Source organism: Chenopodium quinoa, unplaced genomic scaffold (assembly GCF_001683475.1).
Source record: "Chenopodium quinoa cultivar QQ74 unplaced genomic scaffold, ASM168347v1, whole genome shotgun sequence".
Lineage (NCBI taxonomy): Eukaryota > Viridiplantae > Streptophyta > Magnoliopsida > Caryophyllales > Amaranthaceae > Chenopodium > Chenopodium quinoa.
In genome coordinates, this window is record NW_018744718.1 from 3,020,198 (window position 1) to 3,042,263 (window position 22,066).

The following is a 22,066-nucleotide window of genomic DNA, read 5'->3' on the forward strand; positions in this document are numbered from 1 at the left end:
CACAAGACCCTCTTCCAAGCCTTGACAGGCTTATCAATTGGTAACCCAAGATGAGCGTGTTCGCACATCGAGACAGGAGGCTGAGTTTGTGGTCGAATCAAAGCAACAAGAAGCGGTGGGTTTCGCCGTTCGTGCAGGGGCTGATCGTGGCAAAGGTCGAGAAAAGCCACTCTGCACAAAGTGTCAAAGAACTGGTCACGAAGCCTCGTCTTGTTGGGCAGAGTTAATATGCGGTTACTGTAAGAAAAAAGGGACACCCCGAGACTCATTGCTATGAACTTGTTGGTAGGCCTGAGAGACGAACGCGGCAAGGACGAGGGCAGCCTCGTGCTAATGCGGCCACAAGTACAAGTTCATCTTCCATTCCTCCCTCTTCTACTACCTCAGCTTTGGGGCAATTATTCACTCCCGAACAATGGAAAGCTATTGCAGGGGTTGTTGGTAATATTCAAGTGAATCGCTAAACATCGCCCGCAAATTACCATATAAAGCCCACAAATATGACTTGGTGTGACCATTATGCCCATTTTCTAAAATTAAAATAATCTCGGTTTAAAAAATGTGGAGCCGTACTGGCTCGCCGGGGGAGACCGGAGGGCAGGCCGGAGATGCGGGGGACGCCGGAGGTACGTCGTCGTCGACGGAAAACGAGGTAAGTCACCGTTAAAATTCACGGTTTACCGTCGGAGTGGCTCTGGCGCCTAGGATGGACGCCCAAACCATAGCCTGGACGTCCAAGCCAGACGCCAGAACCACCAGAGTGGCGTCCAGCCCAGACGCCCAGACCACCAGACTGGCGTCCTGGCCAGGCGCCACTCTACTGGCTGAGGCGGCCCTGTCAGGCGCCAGTCCAGTGGCTGTGGCAGCCCTGGCAGACGCCACCCTTATAAATTAATTTTTTTTTTCTTTTTTGATTTTGTTGTTGTTTTTTATTTATTTATTTTTTAAAAAAAAAATCGAAAATGATTTTTTAAAAAAATTCGAAATGGGTTTTTTTTAAATTAATTTTGAAAATTCGAAATAGGTTTTTTTAAAATTAAGTTTGAAAATTCGAAATGGTATATTTTTAAATTTAGTTTGAAAATTCGAATTGGGTTTTTATAAAAATTAAGTTTGATTATACATAATTATGCTTTTTTTTGTGTTAATTCTGTGTAAATATAGAAATTAAATGTATTATCCGTTAAATATATTTATTGTAATATATAATTGATGCAGGATTATGGTGGAGACGGAAATGATTACAGTGGGATATTTGGACATGATGGTCCATTCGAAGAAGCTCAACAGGCGATTGATTGGGCAAAACAGGTTGCAATTGCAGCTGGATTTTGCTTGGTAGTAGTAACTCATAAATCTCAACGGGATGGTAGAATGGATCGCATTTTGAGATGTGACCGTTATCGCAAAAGAGAAGACAGAGATTTTCGTACAGCCACTCGGTTTGATACAAAGCGGAAAGGTTGTGGGTGTGAGTTCAGAGTAAAGGTTCGACAACTACGGAGTCGTGACGGTTGGGAAGTGATTGGTTACTCTAAATGGGGGTATCACAACCATGAGATGATAGTATATGAAGAGGGTCATCGACAGCTGAGCGGCTTAAGTCCTGCTGCGAAAGTAGTTGTGAAAGAAATGAGTGATGCTCAAGTCAAGCCTGCTAAAATATTAGCATCTGTGTTAGAGAAATTTCCAGAAGACCATCCAAACCGAAGACACATCTACAACGTCAGACAGCAACTCAGGTTTGAACGGTCAGAGGGAAGGAACCCTATACAGCAGCTGCTACACCAGGCACAATCACGTGGTTACCTGTTCTGGTTTGATTCTGATGAAGATACAACGGAGGTGACTCATCTTTTCCTTGTGCATCCTGATTGTGCTGATATGATCAAGTCTTGTCCATTTGTGATTTTGATCGACTCAACGTACAAGACAAACAAGTACAAGTTCCCACTGGTTGAGATCATGGGGATGACTCCAACGAACCAGAACTTTCTGATTGGTCATGCAATCATCAAGGATGAGACTGTCACCACACCGGTCAGAGAGCTAGCTATTGCGTTTCTTGGGTCGTATTTTAGTTTGGGGATGACCGGATCCACGAATGGAACACCCTAGCTGCATTTTAGTTTTTCATGTTTACATTCTTCCTATGTAATCTTATTTGTACGTTGCTCTTTTAATGAGCACATTAATCTTTTATATTGTATTGCTTACTGCATTCTATATGTTGCATGGGTAAGTTGCGCGGATCCACGAACGGTTATATCAAAATTTAAAAACAGCATTGATAATATGTTTAAGTTGGAAGCTAAAAGAACAATCTAAAATGTTACAAACTTACAACATAATGTCCAATTTAATAAATTAAAACGATAATATTTAAAGTGCTCTATAAATAAAATGACAAAACCATCAGTAATCCCTCCTCGACGACGACTCCCACTGCGCAAGGGTCTGTTCCAGACTATCAACAACAGCTCTCCCTGTTGCACTCATGTTGTCCTTCTCAAGAGAGAGTTTCTGAACGTCCTGCATTATCTTTCCCATCCACTGCATACAACAAAAAACAAAAGATGAAATACAATAACAACATATAAAACTTAATTAAAAGACTACGATAAATATAATATGAGACATATCGCTTCCATGGTAGTAGGCGGTGGCACATAATCATCATCGCTGTGGTTGAGATCTGCGATCAACCTCGGGTGCGAATACCGGTTGAACCATTCCATGTAGTAATGGTCACACATGGGAGGAATCCCAGAGGGCGGCCGCTGCAACTCCGCAGTCCATAAGCGGGCCACCATCGGAAACTGGTCCCATGTCCCGGTCATGATATCCGGCCATTGCACGACGTAGTCCCTCGACGATGCAGGTCGGACCGCCTTCATCGGGCATGCCGGGGGAGGAGGGACAACTTGGACAAATCCAAGCTGGCGAAGACAACGCTGGGGCATGTACGCCTCGACGATCTCACGATACTGAATGAGTCCCGTGTACAGGGTCCTGGGTACCCTAACACTAGGGTTCGGGCCGAAAGGCATCCAGTTCACCTGCACATAGTTTTAAAATTTAATAACATGAATATAATATGTGCAAATAATAAAATGTAGAAACAATTTATAAACGTTACCTCTAAGGGGGACAGCCTGTCCAGCAATAACCGTATCAATCGGAGGCGGTCAACGGACTTCTTCTCCGAGCGCGGACTCCACACAAAAGAATATATATAAACATAAATAATTCATTCCCAATTAAAATAAATTAACTAACCAAAAACAATATCAATAATAAAATTTAAAATAAATTAACTAACCAAAAACAATATCAAAGTCACAAAAAAAATTTAAAAACAAATCAAAATAGAGAATAAAAATAAAAATGTACAAAAAAAACAAACAAATAATTGTAAACAAAATATAAACATAGAAAAAATACAACAAAATTGAAAAAATTTATAAAATAAAACAACAAAATATAAAAACAATTCAAAAAGATATTACACAAAAAAAAAAAAAAAATTAAAACAATATTTTAAAACAAATATAAAAAAAAAAGGGGGGGGGGGGCGCCTTGGCTGGACGCCCAGCCAGCGATGGTGGCGCCAGCTGCAGATGCCGCCACTAGTGGGCTGGCGCCTGGGCTGGACGCCACAGCCACGGCTGCGACGCCTTGAATAAACGCCACAACCGTGGCTATGGCGTCCAGCCCAGGCGCCAGCCTACTGGTGGCGGCGTCTGCAGCTGGCGCCACCACCGCTGGCTGGGCGTCCATCCTGGGCGCCCCACCTCCGTCACGGCGGTTTTTCCTTTTTTTTTTTTTTTTTTTTTTTTACAAATTGTACCTTACCTCCTTGGGACCTCCTTCCCTCCGCCGCCGCCGCCAATTCCTTGCCTTGCCGCCTCGACATTGCCGTTGTTTGAAATTTTTTTTTTTTTTTAGAGAGGTTGAAAGAAGATGAGCGATTAGAGTGTGAGTGATGAGAGTGTGAGTGTTTTTTTTTTAGGTCAAGGGCAATATTGTCAACCCAAGTGAATTTTGTGGGCTTTATGTAGTAATTTGTGGGCGATGTTTAACAAATCCCATATTCAAATACCCGAAAACAGATTGACTGGTAAGTTTGACGTTTCGTCTTGGATTATTGATACCGGCACAACACATCATGTCACAGGAGATAGTTCTTGGCTTATTGACACTCAAAATATTGAATGCCCGGTTGGTTTACCAAACGGTGCAAAAGTTATAGCTACTTTGGTGGGATCTGTCCGTTTGTCGGAAAAGATAACTCTCACCGGAGTTCTTTATGTTCCGAATTTGAGTTGCAATTTATTATCTGTTTCTCAGCTTAATGATGACTTACATACAATTGTCGAATTTGATTATCATGTTTGTGCTATACAGGACCATGCGAAGGAGCTGATTGGAACGGGAATTAGGAGAGATGGACTATACTATTTTAGAAAACCGAAAGTGTCAACAGTTGAAGCTACGTCAACGTTGGAGTTGTGGCATCGTCAGCTTGGTCATCCATCGGAAAAAGTAATTAAGTTAATTCCTCATGTTAGTAGTAGCAAAGATCATTTAAATAAAGTTTGTGAAGTATGTATGCATGCTAAGCATCCAAGAGACAAATTTCCTTTAAGTGATAATAAAGCATCTCGAATATTTGAGAAAATTCATTGTGATTTGTGGGGTCCATATCGACATGTTTTCTCGTGTGGAGCTCGTTATTTTTTGACAATTGTTGATGATTTTTCGAGAGCTGTTTGGGTTTATTTATTGGTTGATAAACTTGAAGTTTTTCAAATGTTTATGGCTTTTATTGCTATGGTAGACAAACAATTTAACCAAACAATTAAAGTGGTCCAAAGTGATAATGGGACAGAGTTTAATTGTTTGCTTGATTATTTTCGAACCACTGGAATTTTATTTCAAACATTTTGTGTGGGAACACCTCAACAAAATGGGCGTGTAGAGAGGAAACACAAACATATCTTGAATGTAAGTCGTGCTTTGCGATTTCAAGCACAACTACCAATTTATTTTTGGGGGGAGTGTGTTCTCACTGCCGCTCATCTAATTAACCGCACCCCAACCCCACTCTTGGGAAATAAAACACCTTTTGAAATTCTTTTTGACAAACCACCCTCTTTTGACACTATTCGAACCTTTGGTTGCTTATGCTTTGCTCATAACCAAAAAACCAAAGGTGATAAGTTTGCAAGTCGTAGTCGAAAGTGTATGTTTGTGGGTTATCCGTTTGGCAAAAAGGGGTGGAGAATGTTTGATTTGACTACAAAAGAATTTTTTGTCTCCCGGGATGTGAAATTTATTGAAGAAGTTTTTCCGTTTGGGAGTCCGGAGGAGGTGAACATTCCAGTTAATGAATATGTTGATCAAAATATTCATGAGGATTTTTCAGAATTGATTTTTGATGAAGAAACTGAGGTTGGCAACTTAATTACTGAACAATTAGCCCAACCCGAATTTGCTACAGACCCACCGCCCATTCAAGCCACACCAGCGAGCGCTGGGCCTTCTCCATTGCAGCCCAAGTCGCCTTCTGATCAGGGCAATGGGTTTCCAACGAGTGTTGGGCCTTCTCCATCGCAGCCCATCTCGACCTCTGGCCAGGGAGATGGGCCGTTTTCTATCCTTGAGCAGCCCAAGTTAGTGTCTCTTGATCCCAATGATGATGGGCTGCCCCATGAACCTGAAATTCAAGGTAATGACGCAAATGTTGAAGTGTTGGGTCGCGGCCACCGTCAAAAGTTTCCCAATGTCTTGCATCGTGATTTTGTGACACATACGGTTTTTGCTAATAGTCCACTCCCTTCTCCTTCCACTCGCTCCTCAGGTACTTCTTATCCTTTGGCACATTACATAAATTGTGACAATTTTTCTGTCAAATATCAAAAATTTCTTGCAGCTATTATCAAGGGTAATGACCCAAGATCTTTCAAGGAGGCAATGAAACATCATGAGTGGCGACAATCTATGAAGGAAGAAATTCGTGCTCTAGAGGACAATGGAACATGGACTTTGGAGCGCCTTCCACCCAGGAAACGTGCTCTCGGCAGTCAATGGGTCTATAAGACCAAATACTTATCAAATGGTGATATTGAGCGACTCAAATCAAGATTAGTAGTGTTCGGTAATCATCAACAAGTCGGAATTGATTATGCCGAAACTTTTGCACCGGTGGAAAAGATGACCACAGTTCGTGCCTTTCTTGCAATAGCAGCTTGCAAAAATTGGGAACTTCATCAAATGGACGTTCGCAATGCCTTTTTACATGGTGACCTTCATGAAGAGGTCTACATGAAGTTGCCCCCCGGAATTTGAAAGCTCGGATCCTTCTATGGTGTGTAGGTTACGCAAATCATTGTATGGATTGAAACAGGCTCCTAGGTGTTGGTTTGCAAAGTTGATGACTGCTCTGAAACGGTATGGTTTTATCCAATCCTATTCAGATTATTCTTTATTCACATATACTAATGGCAAAACTCAACTTAATGTCTTAGTTTATGTGGATGATCTTATTATTTCCGGGAATGATTCCGCTGCATTTAAGGTGTTTAAAGCATATCTCAGTGATTGCTTCAAAATGAAAGATCTTGGACCTCTTAAATATTTTTTGGGCATTAAGGTGGCCCGTAGTTCTTCCGGATTGTTTTTGTGTCAAAGGAAGTATACTCTAGATATTATCTCTGAAACAGGTTTATTGGGAGCAAAGCCTAGTGGGTTTCCCATGGAACAAAATCATAAACTTGCCCATGCTAGTGGCGAATTACTGAAGAATCCCGAAGCTTATTGTCGCCTCGTGGGTCGACTCATATATCTTGCGGTCACTCGACCAGATCTTGCCTATTCTGTTCACATTCTATCTCAGTTTATGCATGAACCACGCATTGAACATTGGGAGGCGGCCTTGAGGGTTGTTCGCTATCTCAAAGGATCTCTTGGCCAAGGCATATTATTGCGCTCAGATAGTGAGCTCACTTTAGAAGGGTGGTGTGACTCAGATTGGGCGGCGTGTCCTCTAACTCGTCGTTCGTTGACAGGATGGCTAGTGTTTCTAGGAAAATCTCCGATTTGTTGGAAAACTAAAAAGCAACCTACAATATCTACATCTTCTGCAGAGGCGGAGTACAGGTGTATGAATGGAGCCACTTGCGAATTAAAGTGGCTCAAGCGTCTATTGTTGAGCATGAGTGTGCAACATCCTAAGGCTATTAAATTGTTGGGCATTTACGACCCTAATGCTCCAACTTGAGGGGGGGTATTACGATATAATTAGAGTATATTATAATTAGCTTTGGAGAATATATTTTATCTAGGAAATATTTTGTTAGGATATTTATTTTCCATAAGTTATCATGTTTCCTAAGTTTAGTTTGATACGACTAAGGAAACTCTGTGCCTTGTACTATATATATTCCTTTGCCATGTGCTAATGAGAACCAAGCTAAAGTTCAAGTCTTCACAACATACAAGTTGTATTGTTGACATTGTCTCCAAACATACTATTTTGGCTAAGGATCAATTTATCAAAACCTTATTTACACACCCAAATTATCTTTATCCTTCCGTTGTTACAACTTATTTTACTTATCTTCACTAATCTTAGAAAAATATGCGTCTAATATATCAAAAGCATTGTCATTCACCAAGATGATTCCCCTGTCAATAAAACACACCAATAATAACGATACTTCCCACAAAAACCACAAAACCAAATTTCGCAATTAATAAGAAACCGAGTATCGAAAACATCAATTTAAGCGGTCCAACTAGGATTCTCCAAGAAGCTTCAAATAAATTTAGTGGCTACACGAGATTATATGTCATAGTACTAGGCCTACAAGCAATTAACAATCAACAAATTTATCAAACCCTTCATAATAAGGTTTATTTTAAGGCTGCTTCCCTTTTCTTTATATTTAGGCCCCATTTTCTTCAGCTCTTGTCTACTCTTTCACTTTCCACTTTCTCTCTCCTCTTTTTCCTCCCATTTTTATAGTACACAAGCTATCTACAAATCAACTGTAGAAGAGCTTCTACCATTAACAATGAAGCTCTTTAATCTCTGCTTCTTTTCTTTGCTACTTTCTATTTCAAGTAAGTTTTCTCTTCATTTTTTTATTGGAATGTTTCTGTTTTAGCATTAAATTTGTTGGAATTTATGTGTTTTGTTGAAGCATTTGTTTCTATATTTTTTTTAATGATAGTAATTTATAAAATGGTAAATGCGTACAGATTATGTAAGTGAGATTTTTGTTTGTCATTTTGTTCTGAATGTTGCTGGCATTATGTTTGATCTGAAATTACATTTCATTTTTTTTTTTTGGATTTTTCTGTAGTATTTTATTTAATTTTTAAGATCTAGAAGTTATGGGGTTTTTGTTATAATGTGTTTTCATGTATATATTTTGGTAGAAAATGAACCAACTGGGTGTTTTTCCTTATGACTTTCATGCTCATTTTGTTTGTTTCCAAGTTTTGAACTTTTCTGGGTTTTATTTTGCCTGTATTGTGTTGTTTATTAGCTCAATCTTATCTGAGTTACTATGGTTTTGTGGTTGGTTGAATTAACTAGTTTAATTCCCGTCAATGCGCGATTTTTATATATATACAATGTTTGGTTTGAATCTTGTGTTGTATAAAAAAAAAAATTCAGGAATTATAGATTTTCAATGATTAGAAAGTCAGAAAGTGTGACAGCATTTATAGATAGAAGATGATTAAATTTGCAACTATCTTGTGATATAATAATTGGATTTTCATTCAATCTATCATTTAAAACCAATTTGAATTAATTTCAGGTGCTGCAACATTTTCTCCAAAGGTTGGTGTGAATTATGGTACATTAGGCAATAACTTACCAAAACCAACCAAATCAGTTGAACTTATCAAAAGCCTTAAAGCTGGGAGGGTCAAACTTTATAGCCCAGACCCAGAAATTCTTACTGCCCTTGGTGGTACAAACCTTCAAGTCTCAATCATGGTTCCGAATGAGATCATTTCGAATATTTCGACCAACCAAAAAATGGCTAATGATTGGATTAAGACCAATTTGGTTGCTTATCCTCATACCTTGATTAGGTATGTCCTTGTTGGGAATGAAATTCTTAGTTTCATGACTGAGGCTGATAAAAAGACTTGGCATGATCTAGTCCCGGCTATGCGGAAAATCCAATATGCCCTCAAGGTGAATGGCATCCGCAAAGTCAAAGTTGGGACAACATTGGCAATGGATGTCCTTGAATCGTCGTACCCACCCTCAAATGGCACCTTTAGGTCTGATATTGCTGATACTGTGATGAAGCCAATGTTGCAGTTTCTCAGCAATACTAAGTCATTTCTCTTTATAGACTGCTACCCGTATTTTGCTTGGTCGCAGAGCTATAAGACTATCAGCCTAGATTATGCATTGTTTAATGGTGGTGTAACCTACAAAGACCCTGGTAGTGGGTTGACATATACCAATTTGCTCGATCAAATGCTTGATTCTGTTCATTTTGCGATGAAGAAGCTTGGGTACCCGGATATTAGAATCTGGATTGCTGAAACAGGTTGGCCGAATGGTGGTGATATTGACCAAATTGGAGCTAATGTCTACAATGCCGCTACTTACAATAGAAATTTGGTTCAAAAGTTGAATGCTAAACCCTCGGTTGGAACTCCTGCTATGCCTGATGCTGTTTTGCCTACCTTCGTATTTGCTTTGTTTAATGAGAACCAAAAGGGTGGTCCGGGTACTGAGCGACATTGGGGACAATTTTACCCAAATGGTTCAACTGTTTATCCAATTGATTTGACGGGGAAGACCCCTGTTTCATCTTATCCGCCTTTGCCAAAACCGGATAACAATGAGCCATATAAGGGGAAGATATGGTGTGTAGTGGCCAGCAACGCTAACATTACTCAACTAGCAGATGCAGTAACATATGCCTGTGGTCAAGGAAAAGGAACTTGTGCTGCTATCCAGCCCAAGGGAAACTGTTACAATCCAAATTCATTAGTTTCTCATGCTAGCTATGCATTTAGCTCATATTTCTCACAAATGAAGAGTCAAGGTGGTACTTGTTATTTCAATGGGCTTGCTGTGCAGACTGCCAAGGATCCCAGTAAGTACTTTGCTTAATCTTTCGAGTACTAATCTTTCACAGTTTCTCGTACTTTTGTTAGTCTAACTTGCTGCTTCCTTTCAGGTTCCGGTAAATGCAAGTATCCGAGTGTTACCCTTCCTTGAGGGTGTGGTGGTGAATCAAGTTGGAAGCAGAACAAGAATTCAGTGCCTCTATTAACGGCGAATAATCTTATAGTAGTAATAGATTAACTTAATTCTTGGGGCAGTGTTTGGGTGCCGATATGCTTCTGATGATTGAACTTTAGGAAATTATACAAACCAGTTGATTGAAGCTCCTCTTGGATAATTTTAGTGCACATCAAAATCACTTCCCATGTTTTGGTACCATTCTTTTCTAAGATGCCTTTTTCGGCTTTTTGTATCAAGTTTTGGTGCTTGTATCTATCACAGGCACATCTTCTTGAGGAATGGCTGTAATTTTTCAATTATTAGCAATTTGACTAATTATTTTGTTGATCTTAGGCATGGTTTAGTATAATAATTTTGGCACTAGTACTTTTCTTTTTGTCATTATCATTCTTCATATTCTATGTTAGTAATGTGATCATTTTGTTGATTTTTCTTAGTTTTGGTTGTTGAGCAATCAATTGTTTTCTTTTGGTTGCTTGCTGAATTATTTTGATGTCATTAGGATATTTATTTTTAGTGGATGTAATGGAGGTAATATAAAATCAAATACGTAGTAGTTGCATTGAGAAAATACGTTTGCATATTTTTGTTTTGTAGTCTTTGATTACATTAGCCAAGAAAAATTCAGACTAAATTAAACCTACTTGATTTTGTTTATTTTCACCATTGTTATTTAATTGTAGCATTGGGATTTTCACACTTGCCAATTGCTAATGTACTGTAAATTTTATACCTTTAACGTCTCTAATGATTTTTAATTAAAAGCAAAGTTGATATTTTAAAAGCTTAAAATGAGAGGAATCCTTCAAATTGAATATATTTTTCTTATAATCACAAAAGACAATTAAAGAGTATGTGTGTATTATGTAATTTTCCTATGCAATAATCGAAAAGAATTAAGCTTATAAACATATTGATAGTGGAGAATTGGAGATCCAGTAATGTACACATTAAAAAGCGCACAAAAGACATTAAATAAGGAACATACGATAAAAATAATTATAATAATTATAGTCGTACTTGGAATCAATATTATAATTCCTAATAAAATTGAAAGTTAATATATACTTGAATAAATTCATATGAAAAATAAAATAAAAAATTCTTGTGAAATTTTATTTGATTCGTCTGTGTGTTTATGGTATCACCTTTTAATTTTTTTTAACAAAACAACTCAAATGTAGCATGATGAAGTGAATTCAATGATAAAGGATTATCAATTAGAAACAAACACAGTGAGAACAACAAAACGGAAACAATGATAATAATACAGTGATAACAAATACTACCTTCGTTACAGGTTATGTGTAACGATTAGACATTTTTCCTCTCTGCTTTATGTCAAATCGTTGTACATAACCTGTAACGGAGGTAGTACTTATTACATAAAATATAGAGTTGAAACTAAATGATACCTACCTTTTTTTTTTAATTTTATTTTATAATGTATTAGTTTGACGGACACATATGCAAAGATGTATCCATTAGTAAAAATTGTAACAAAATTATATTATGAAAATAGACATTGTGACAAATCTAATGACACAATGTATAATAACATTTATTTATTTTATAATAGCAAAATAATTAAGTCAAATATGACATGTGAATAGTGCAAAAGTCAAATTGATGCAATTTAAAAAAACTGAGGAATTATATCAAATTAATGGAGCTAAAAGTGTATTGAAAAAAATTACAGTGAAGAATAGAGTCTTTTTCGTACATAGAGCTAGGCATGGATGGTTTGGGCAATGTGGAGTTCATGTGTGTGCGCCTACATGTTTCGTGTTCAAGCGAGTTATGCTCGAAATGGTTAAAATAAAGTGTCGATCATTACTACCATGCCGAATTATGTCATACTAGCGGATAACTTTAGTGTCTCATAATTTTTTTTAGTAAATTTATAATTTTAAAAAAAAAACCCTAAAACGATTTATAAATTAGCTTGTCATGCTCATGTTAAATTTTCATTAGTCATACTCATGATAGGCTTGGGGCTAACAAAACAATTTTCATGCCATGTTTGATCGACCCTTGTGCAGTCATGGTAGCCCGAGTTATTATTATTATTATTATTATTTTTTTTTTTTACCGGTAAACTACGGGGAGGGGGCCCATCCTATCACAGAAATGGGACTGTGAGGAGTTGGTAGCCCGAGTTATACTAGAACAATTTAGTGGAGAAATAAAAATTAAATGATAAAATGAGAATGAATTATGAATACTACGTATTTTACTTGCGTAATTACGTTAGTATTATTCTATGCGTGTCATTAATCTTCAATCTTATACTTCTTTTTTTTTTTTCTCCCGCCTTTGGAGAGCTTCACTTTTTCGTTTTACGCCACACACTCTCTCTCTCCACCATTGAAGCACACTCTAAATTCTCCATTAAAGCGACTTCTGAGCTTCATTTTCTCCGTTGAAGCAGATTCTGAGCTTTCAGTCCTCCATTGAAGCAACTCCTGAGGTAAGATATTTTTTCCCTTCTCTTTTGATCATCGAATATCAATTTCACAACTTTTCTACTGATCATCGAATATCTAGGGTTTCGTTCAACATTATCCTTAATTTAATGCCAGTACAATCAGTTTATGGTTCTTCAAAGGTTAATTGATGAAATGTTGGCTTTAATTACTGAAGTTATGATAAATTATAACGAGCGATTTTGTTGTTAGAATTTGCTATGTGCAATTTACGCCGATATTCTTCAATGAAAAGTAATTTTTTGTGATTCTTTGAGCCTAATTTGATGATTGAGTGAAATTTGGTTGCTAATGTGTTGCTATTTTCACGCCTAATTGAGTCCATGGCCTGAGCAATTTTGAGGTTCTTGGAGCCCAAGCCGAGCTTGGATTTTGAGGTTCGTTACGCTTTGAGCTAAACCAAGCCTGCTTTAATCCTATCGAGCTCCTTCCGAGCCTATTTTTGTTTGAATTGGCGATGGCTCGAAGGTTTAGCACCCCGTTATTAAGCTCCTCTTAGAAAATTTGATGATTTTCAAGGCCTCAATACCATTAACCATTTCAATTATTCAGCCTAATTTTCTAGGTTTTAGTTTTGATCCAAATGTATTAGGATGTTGCAAATTTGAAATAGGGGAGGGGGATTTGAATTTATGACCTATTGTATAAATATATATAGACCCCTCAATTTTTGCCTCTTTGTAGGCTTTAGTTTATATATGTTAGGATGGAAAACTATGACACTAGGCCTTTTCTCGCTGGCAAGGGTGGCCGTCCCTCCTGCCTGAATCAAGGACAGACTTGGCCTAGATTTAAGTTGGTCTTTCTTCCTTGTACTATCCCATGGAAAGTATGGGTGGTTGCGATGTCACTTTGATCAGCTTGAGTACTTTGAAGTTGGTTTTCTAGTTTTATTTTGTCTGATTTTATTTTTTTTGTAACGAAGGATTTTTGTAATATTTTTTGTCTTTCTTTTGAATTTATATGTTTGTATTTCGTTGGTACCATATCTAATTTTGGGACAAGCATCATTTGAGGGATATCAACAGTTACCGAAGTAATAAAAAAAAACTGAAAAGAAAAGCAGGAGGACCCTTAGACTAGGTACGCAAGCAATGCTTGAGCTCAAGCCATTCATAACTGAGGCTGAATCATCTCAGGCTTCTCAGCTAGACCCTTATCCAACGAGAGGAGATTGTTGAGGGAGGAGAGAAGGTGAAGGTTTTTGTTTTTCGTTCATTTAATTGAGCCCCCCCCCCCCCCCCCCCCCCCCCCCTTACCCCACAGCTTTTAAGATCATTTAAACTGTTTTAGCTCCTTTATCTCAGCTAGATACAATATTTTCTTTGTTATTAATGTCTAGTGACACTTGGTGTGTGTTGTTATCATTAGTTACATGTCTTTGCCAAATGCCATGGGATTTATTTTGACAAACTTTTTATTGTAACTGTAGGACATTTTTCTTTATTGGGATCCTTTATTTCCCATACATTCCCCGACCATTGAAGGAGGATAATCTCTGATTTTCTATTGTACTTGTAATCTTATCAAAAGTGGTGGTGTACCTTTGGTCTAGACAGAGATGTTGCAGTGGATGGGAGGATCAAGACGGAAGGTTACAACTGTAAGTCCACTTTTAGCTTCAAAATATTTGGTGCTCAAATAGACTGATCATGTTTCCCTGAAGTTATTCTTGTTTATCTATAATCTAAAGCTAAACAGAGTTTTCTTCTGAGTTTTGAGTATCTTGCCCTACTGAATTCAAAAACATGGCAAAACATTGTTCTGTAGATTGTGTTGAGTGATACAAAACTTCATCCTATTTACAAAGTCAGATAACAATGTGTCATTATATAGTCTAGCTCTGTCTTTTTGTTGTCTTTTCTGATATTGGGCTCCCTACTGTTTTGCATGTTTGATAACAAAGTGTCATTATATAGTCTAGCTCTGTGTTTTTGTGGTCTTTTCTGATATGGGGTTCCCTACTTTTTTGCATGTTTTTCTTGTCACTTGGAATGGATTGAGCTATATGCAGTCTAGGAAGTCAACACAAAAGAGGTAGGTAAACCCTTCTTCTCTTTCAATTCTTATGCCTAGATGTTATGGTCTCTGGTATCCTTCTTATTTTTAGAATCTATGATACTTTCTCTCCATGCCCTGCATTCAGAAAGACTTGGAGCACTAGATAATAAATTTGTTTCGGTTTGAAAATTTCAGATAGAGTTCTTGTAAAAAATAGAGTTCTTGTAAAAATATGTTAATTTGATGATGATCATGCGATTCATGCCCTCCCGTTAGTCCCATACCAAGGAAAAGGACAAACAAATATAAAATTTATGTTTCAGATTACAATACCATTCTGTTTAGTATCTTCAAAATGGATATCCGCTGGCCTGTAACCACCAAAGTCAATGGAGAGAGAGATTTTGTATATCACAGTGAAATGGACGATGGTAGCGTATCCAGACTGGCTGTATATTTTTTACATATTCTGATTCTGATATAACAAGTAACTTTCATACTTTTCATTTGTTGTTGAGTCAAGAGTTGGTATAAAATGAATGCTGAAACATGCAGATTCTCAGAATTTGTTTATGAATTGCTCTGACGTTGCAGGCAAAGACAATACTTTGAGCAAAGGAAACGACAGCAGCAAGAGACTACATATATAGAGAATAATGTTGATAGTTTAGACACATGTGATCATCAAAAGAGAAATTGGTCACTGGATATATTGAGTCTTCACAATGTTTCAAAAGTTACAGAAGAATGCAAGCCCTTATATGGCACTGGTGAGAAAAATCTACTTTTTTTGTATATATTTGTTATAGTGTCAATTCTTTAGTTGATGAACTTGATGCCGGCTTGTCAGTCAAAGTCATATTGTTCCATATTGCTAATTGTTATCAAAAGTTATATTGAGGAAAGTCCTTTAAGACATAGTATAATACTTTAGCTCCTATAATGATTTGTGTTTGCATGTCTTAAAACAAAAGTAGCACATATTACAGATTGCAACTCCCTCAGCTTCAAAATAGAGAGCATCTTTATTTGCCTACTTTCAATTTCAAATTACAAGCTATTCTACTATATTAATTTAACATTAATTGTCATGTCATAATACTTTTTACTTTTTATTTGCATCTTTTCTCTGTGACTTACCTTCTCTATAATGTCTTTTGTGAGATTTGAATTGTTAAGTGTGTGTGTGTCTCCCTAAGTCTATAAATAAATGCCCTGCTAGGCTTCATTAGCTCCATAACTTTTGCAGTATGTAAGGGGTGCATGGAAGTCAAGAAGCTCGTGATGATTTGAGGGATAGAGAGAAAAAATAAAAAGGGAAACTTTGCAAAAAATTATCGAACTTTCAAAGAAGGAAAAAGTTGCATTATTTATGGAGCAAAAGAAGTAATTTTAAGTAGGGGAGCATAGGCTTTTCAATTTATATTGTACTCCTTATAAGTTTGTTGTTGTTTTTTTTTTTTTTTTCTTTTTTTTCCTGTTGGTCTAAATGAGCCACATGGGCAACACGATTTACAAATGGGGGAGGGAGGATTCGAACATGTTACCTAGCATACACAAACTCTCAATCTTTGCCACTAGGGCAAGACATCACTGTTAGTATGTCATGTAAAATTAAGCTTTTTTCTGAACTTTTTTCATTGTAACTTAGCTTATTTTTTCAGAAATAAATAAAATAAGATGAAATAATACCTTAAGAATACAATATTGATTGATTACAAATTATATGGAGATTCTATATTCTACTTATAACCATGCTAAATTTCAGTGACACAATGGCTTCATATTGTGATTAGAATATTAATTCCACATTTGCATTGTGTGCAATTGTGTAGATTCCTCTTATCTATAGTATGAACAAATGCACCATGCTTGAGCTCTTTCTTAATATTTGTCTTATGATACTGTGGCAGAGAATTTGTCAAGTCTTACCAAAAAAGCCACCTGTGAAAGCTTTGCTGAAGATGTGGATTCAAGTAAGTATCTATACATGCTGAACAGGTCTCATATCTTACATTTATGTCTTAATGTTTTCAGCATCATGTCATATAATTCCTCAATTTCAATTTTATATGATCAGGTCTCATTGGGAAGTCTAGAGGCCATGAGTTTCCAGCAAGCTATCACATTTCCATGAGTTCTCCAATGATGAAGTCCAGAGAACTCACTGCTATGGAGTGCACTCTGCCTACTGGAACAAGTATGTATTCGTACTTTGCAACCTGGGTCCATAATAGTTTAGTCATTGAAACTGGAGAGTAAAAGATAATATGGTGAACCAGGGGTCCCCTCTTCAAATCAAATGGAAAGAGTGTCCTCAAAAAGGTAAGTAGTTCATATCTACAAATAATTCATCAAGAAAGTGTTCAGGTGTCTATGCATCTTGATTATTGTATTTTGCAAGTAATGACCTTTTCTATCTTAACTGACTTTGTTTATTAATTTGTGAAATTCTTCAATCCTCTTATGGGGCTTTCTGATTGACAAGAGTAACTTTGACATATTGAAATGATATTTTTTGTCGATTCCAGCGCTAGGGAAAACAGTACTTCAAATGTCCAAAAGGTTGAGTCAGAATATGTGAAAAGTGCCTCATCAATTCGTAAGTTATTGAACAATTTGAGCTGAAACATTTCATGTCATCTATTTTTTAAGTCTTAATGGCCTATTTGATAGGTAGTAAAGGTAATGAATGTATATGTAACTTGGCAAGGAAAGTCTCATGAGTCATGATAATGGATCTCCATCCCGTATAATGTGTTTTTCTTCATAAAATTTTCATAACCGCTCAATAGCACCTCTACGAGTGGTAATGGATGGCAATGAATTTTGTGAAGAAAAAGAGAGATTTGTGGGTGGAAAGCACGCATTACCATGGACCTTTTCTTTTCTTACGAAATTACATTATAAAATTGTTACTATGGTCAATTGGTCACCATTATTAGTACTACCTACCGAATGGAGTCAAAGGCTCTTTTTTCTAAGAAGATACTATTTCTCATATAGATTCATTGCTGTTTTTACTGCACAATATGTCTTATCGCCCTGTGTTTTGTTGTTTTGAACATACTAGAACCATCCATTTTTGATATTATTGGCGATGATGGAGCAGTTGGCATTTCAGAAGGAGAACCTGCACAGGAAGCTCATGTTGCTTTCTCCATTGAAGGTGCTGTAGTTTGATGCTGCAATAGTCTTCTGGTCTGACATGTCAATTTGTCTTCTGGTTTAGTCACTTTTGAAAGGAAATTGAATATTATTGTCTGAAAAGATAATGAGGATGATTGTGTGAGTGTCACAAATAGTTTAAAGATAAGAGTTTAAAAAGCTTAATTAAAAGAATAAGTAGCTAAAATTTTGGTTGGTTCTATCATTAACAAGTTCACATATTGTTTGTGTCCAATGTTACAGTTGGTTTTTTTTTTTTTTTTTAATTATTTTTTTTATGTCAGGTTTAGGTAAAGTGGGAACAGAAACACCTTTGCAGTCGCCACATCGTCCTGGAAGGTATTAGTTTGTTTTATATTAACTTTTTGGTAGGTTGGGGGTGCTGGCAAAGTATCTTTAAGAGTTAGGAATATAGATATCATAGAAGTTTCTTGGAGGAGTAATAAGGCATTCATAAAGGAATGTTGAAGAAGTAATATGAATTATATTGCTCAGGTTATCAAGTCCAGTATTGGTTGCTTTAGCAGTAGCTTGAGGTTCATAGTTGTGAGTTTGTGACTCTCTTTTCTGTATTATCTGTCCACTTAACTATCTAGTCTTATAACATATTATATGTTACTTCAAACATCCATGCACGGTAACTAGTTAGTTTCAAATACCAGCACAATGTTAACTTGTGATCATTAAATACCAATGTAATTAGTGATAAAGTTTTGTATATGTGCATATCTGCTCAAATATTTTAGTAGGAAGAGAGTATCATTTTATAGTTGTTAATTATGGTATTATTATGAGCTATTGTTTGTTTTGTTTGCTTTTCTGTATCACTTAAAGCTTAAGTTATATCCAATCTACTGCCTCTTGCCACCTCTGTTTGCAACTGAGTGAAATGAGTCAAGTGACAATCCATATAGCCAGGGTAGCTGCATTTGTTACCACTATACTTATCTATTCAGTCTCATACTCTTATGTAGTTATGTATATGAAATTAATTTTACCTGATCTCTATTTCTGGACTAGCAATGATGGACTATCCCTGAATATGATTTTTTTGATGAATACAGTAAAGTGAATGATGAACAGACCACATTTACCAAGGCTGCTAAAAATATCTACTCATGCAAAAACTTCAATATGGTGCTGGATAACCTTGATATGGAAGTGGTGAGAACATCAATATGCACTATTTGCCTTAGTCCTCGTTAGACTGTTGCTAGAGTTCATGGTTTTCTGTTGTCTTTTATTATTTAGAAATGCCCTTGGTTATTAAAGGCAGGGAGTCACTGTTGTCACATTCTTGATGATTTAAAAGCTGGAATGCATGATGCAGGATGTTGAAAAACCATCTTGTCACAAACGCTTATTTGGAGATGAACTGTATCCAATTGACAGTCTTGAGCATGAACTATCAACATTCAAAAATGGCATGCAACTTGATGGCAGGCAATGCAAGATAAACTCCTTCTATGATGAAGATAGACATGATATTTTCTGGAATGGTATGTCATAAGAATATAACTTGTTTTCTTACTGAAATATTCAAGTCTAATGTTTATGTGCATCTTTTTTCCAATCTAGTTTTGTCATGCAACGAGGCGAGAATTAATCAGTTTTTAAAATCCAAACTATTCTTCTATCCTATTTCTGAAAGTTTCATCGTTCAATATGGGTTTTGACCGACCCCCCTCCCCCCCCCCCCCCCCCCGGCCCGGGGTTATTCCTTTTATTAAACATGACAAGGTTTTAGGGAGGTTCATTTTTTAATTTGAATATTTTATGCTTGTTAGTGCCATGGCTGGAGGTGTATACACTACTCTGTGCTCATGCTTAATTTCTTGCAAGTGTGTTCAATTAATATTCTTTGTTAGTTCACTTTCATATATTGTGAACTTTTGAAGATGAACCTGCCTGATTTTTCCTTCTGTTATTTTTTTTCCCTGTTTTTTCCTTTTCGTTTTACCAGATAGCTCTCCCTGCTTGGACGGCTATAATAAGATTGATGAGATATGTGGAGTGAACTGGAAGAACTATGATACTAATCATGCAACTAATAACACCTTCACCTGGAGAAATGATTTATCAGATATGAAATTTGAAAGGTGTTATTCACAATCACCTCCGAGGTACCTTTGTGTCTGACGTGTCATTGTTTTAGCTCTTTCGATGGACTTACTTTCTTTAATCATTGTGGTCATTTTATGCAGGTTCCAGGAGAAGATACCTGATAGATCTGACTTTTTAGGTGCTGTTAACTTGTGATTAGTTTGCTCTACATTTAGATGACGCAGCTTCATTGAGCAGTGCTTATTGATGACCACTTCTTGTTTGTTTTTTTTACTCATCATAGATGGAGATTGCTGTTTTCCAGCATCTGATGAACCCAAGTATGTTTTATTGCTCTGGATCGTGACAATGAGAAAACAAGAAAATAGCACGGTCAGGAGATTATCTTGCTTACTCATTTTGTTTGGATTTGTGTTACAGATACTCTTCGTTTGTGTGCAATTATCATCCACAAGGCCGCTTTTCTCCGTTGAAGAAATTGAAAGATATGAAGGATTGCCTGACCTCGTTTAGGTGGGAGTTATTTTCTGTAAATTTGATGATTACTTTTTTTTGCCTGACCTCGTATAGCTGATGGTACTATGCTCTGTCCTTCCTGTTTTATGATCATGGTGCAGTGGAGAATCTTGCTCTTCCACTGCAGGTATTAGTATTACCCTCAAGATAAATGGTTTGCATTTCTTACCTGCACTCTATTAAAAGAATTTTCATTTCGTTTGAATTTTAAAGGTGAAAGTTTTAAGTACTTGCTACGGCTTAGCCGTCTTTCTCCCATTTTTGGGATATCCTAAAATCATGTTCATTTTCTTTTGTATTGCTTTTGCTTTTCAGTTCATTCCAGACTGCTTTCCAGCAAGATTTTCATTTTTTCTTTTAAAAAATATTGGAATGGAAGGTTTTTAGTAACACAATAATACCATTCTCCCTCAATTTGGAATAGTTTAAAGTGAGATTTGATTGAGCAGTTTTCCTGATTTTTTTTATGATTGATTGTTCTGAAAAAAAGGGACTTTGGCTGTCCTAACTTGAGATCTATATTGGCTGTTATTTTCATAATGCAGATAAATTTTACTCTTCACATACTGTACTGATAAAGTACTTGCATTCTTTCTAAAATTGTCAGTGGGAGGTGAGAGCACTTCTGATATGCCATCTGCAAGACACATAAGAAGATATGGAAAGGAATTAAAGGATCTGGACATGCCATGTAAATCGAACAACTTTAATGAAGATATTTGGAACATTATGCCCACTACAATGAGAGAAGGAAAGGAATGCCACTCGTCAAGGAAACAGATGAGATCAGGTTCCTCGCACTTGAAGTCTGCCTTATTTTCACGGTGTCCTGTCAATGAACGTGAAGATAATCCCTGTTTGAAGAAGAGTTCCCATTGCCCAAAATGAAAACAAATCCTGGGTCTTTCTTCACATCATTTGAGAAAAACCAACATCGGGCAGGAGATTCCTTCAGTCTTGATGAAGGAGTTGAATTTCATAGATCTAAATGTTACTTGGATCGTTCAGCAAAAGATAATCCTGAAAACTTTTCATCAGAAAAAGATTTCCACCAACCATTATGTTCAAGGCAATCCTATGGTACATCTTTCATCTCGAAAGCTGATTATGGGGAAAACTCGCGGGGTGTGCAAGACTTTGAAATTGTTCAATCTTCAAATTCTTCTGAAGTTTTTGGAGACATTGAATCTGCATTTCCAGTTCCAGAGTTGTCAGTGCAGGAAAGTGTGACTGAGGAAAGGAGGGACAGGCCTCAGAGCCAGACACCATGGCATGAACACCTAAACCCAGTTTCCACGGAGGACAGAAGTATGACACCAGAAAGCAGGTTGCCTACCCAAGAAACTACTTTACAAGACTACAATGGGTCTCAGCATACGTCAGACAATGATTTCACTCAAGAAGTAATCGCTGATGCAGATAATGTGCAGAGCTCTCCCAGGACTCCCACTAAAGAGTCAGTTGAGATGCTCATTTAATTTCTTTCTCCAGTGCCTACTTTCATTTATCTGACTATAATTATACTTGTTGAATCCAGCACTGA

At 36.9% G+C, this 22,066-nt stretch overlaps 3 protein-coding genes across 5 annotated transcripts; all 3 read left to right on the plus strand.

The window, feature by feature from the left end:
- The first annotated feature begins 6,367 nt into the window (after nucleotides 1-6,367).
- On the plus strand, nucleotides 6,368-7,282 carry LOC110703136 (uncharacterized mitochondrial protein AtMg00810-like). Its single transcript, XM_021880885.1, has one exon. The coding sequence runs from the start codon at nucleotides 6,368-6,370 to the stop codon at nucleotides 7,280-7,282; it is 915 nt and encodes a 304-aa protein (XP_021736577.1).
- Nucleotides 7,283-7,891: 609 nt separating this feature from the next.
- On the plus strand, nucleotides 7,892-10,669 carry LOC110703406 (probable glucan endo-1,3-beta-glucosidase A6). Its single transcript, XM_021881210.1, has 3 exons — nucleotides 7,892-8,127; nucleotides 8,832-10,136; nucleotides 10,221-10,669. The coding sequence occupies exons 1-3, from the start codon at nucleotides 8,079-8,081 to the stop codon at nucleotides 10,259-10,261; spliced, it is 1,395 nt and encodes a 464-aa protein (XP_021736902.1). The 5' UTR covers nucleotides 7,892-8,078; the 3' UTR covers nucleotides 10,262-10,669.
- A 1,652-nt stretch (nucleotides 10,670-12,321) lies between these two features.
- LOC110703407 lies at nucleotides 12,322-21,503 on the plus strand. Of its 3 annotated transcripts, none has more exons than XM_021881212.1 (18): nucleotides 12,322-12,758; nucleotides 14,207-14,377; nucleotides 14,789-14,811; nucleotides 15,370-15,545; nucleotides 16,689-16,751; nucleotides 16,856-16,975; nucleotides 17,058-17,100; nucleotides 17,307-17,377; nucleotides 17,849-17,944; nucleotides 18,228-18,282; nucleotides 19,008-19,107; nucleotides 19,274-19,442; nucleotides 19,907-20,042; nucleotides 20,148-20,185; nucleotides 20,291-20,327; nucleotides 20,428-20,520; nucleotides 20,625-20,650; nucleotides 21,131-21,503. In XM_021881212.1, exons 2-18 carry the CDS (start codon nucleotides 14,336-14,338, stop codon nucleotides 21,409-21,411), a joined length of 1,569 nt encoding a protein of 522 aa, XP_021736904.1. In that variant the 5' UTR covers nucleotides 12,322-12,758; nucleotides 14,207-14,335; the 3' UTR covers nucleotides 21,412-21,503. The 3 variants fall into 3 exon arrangements, with proteins under 3 accessions (XP_021736904.1, XP_021736903.1, XP_021736905.1); XM_021881211.1 differs by having other exon boundaries at nucleotides 12,323-12,758; nucleotides 19,907-20,066; XM_021881213.1 differs by lacking the exon at nucleotides 20,625-20,650 and having other exon boundaries at nucleotides 12,323-12,758; nucleotides 19,907-20,066; nucleotides 21,131-21,232.
- Nucleotides 21,504-22,066: the final 563 nt, after the last annotated feature.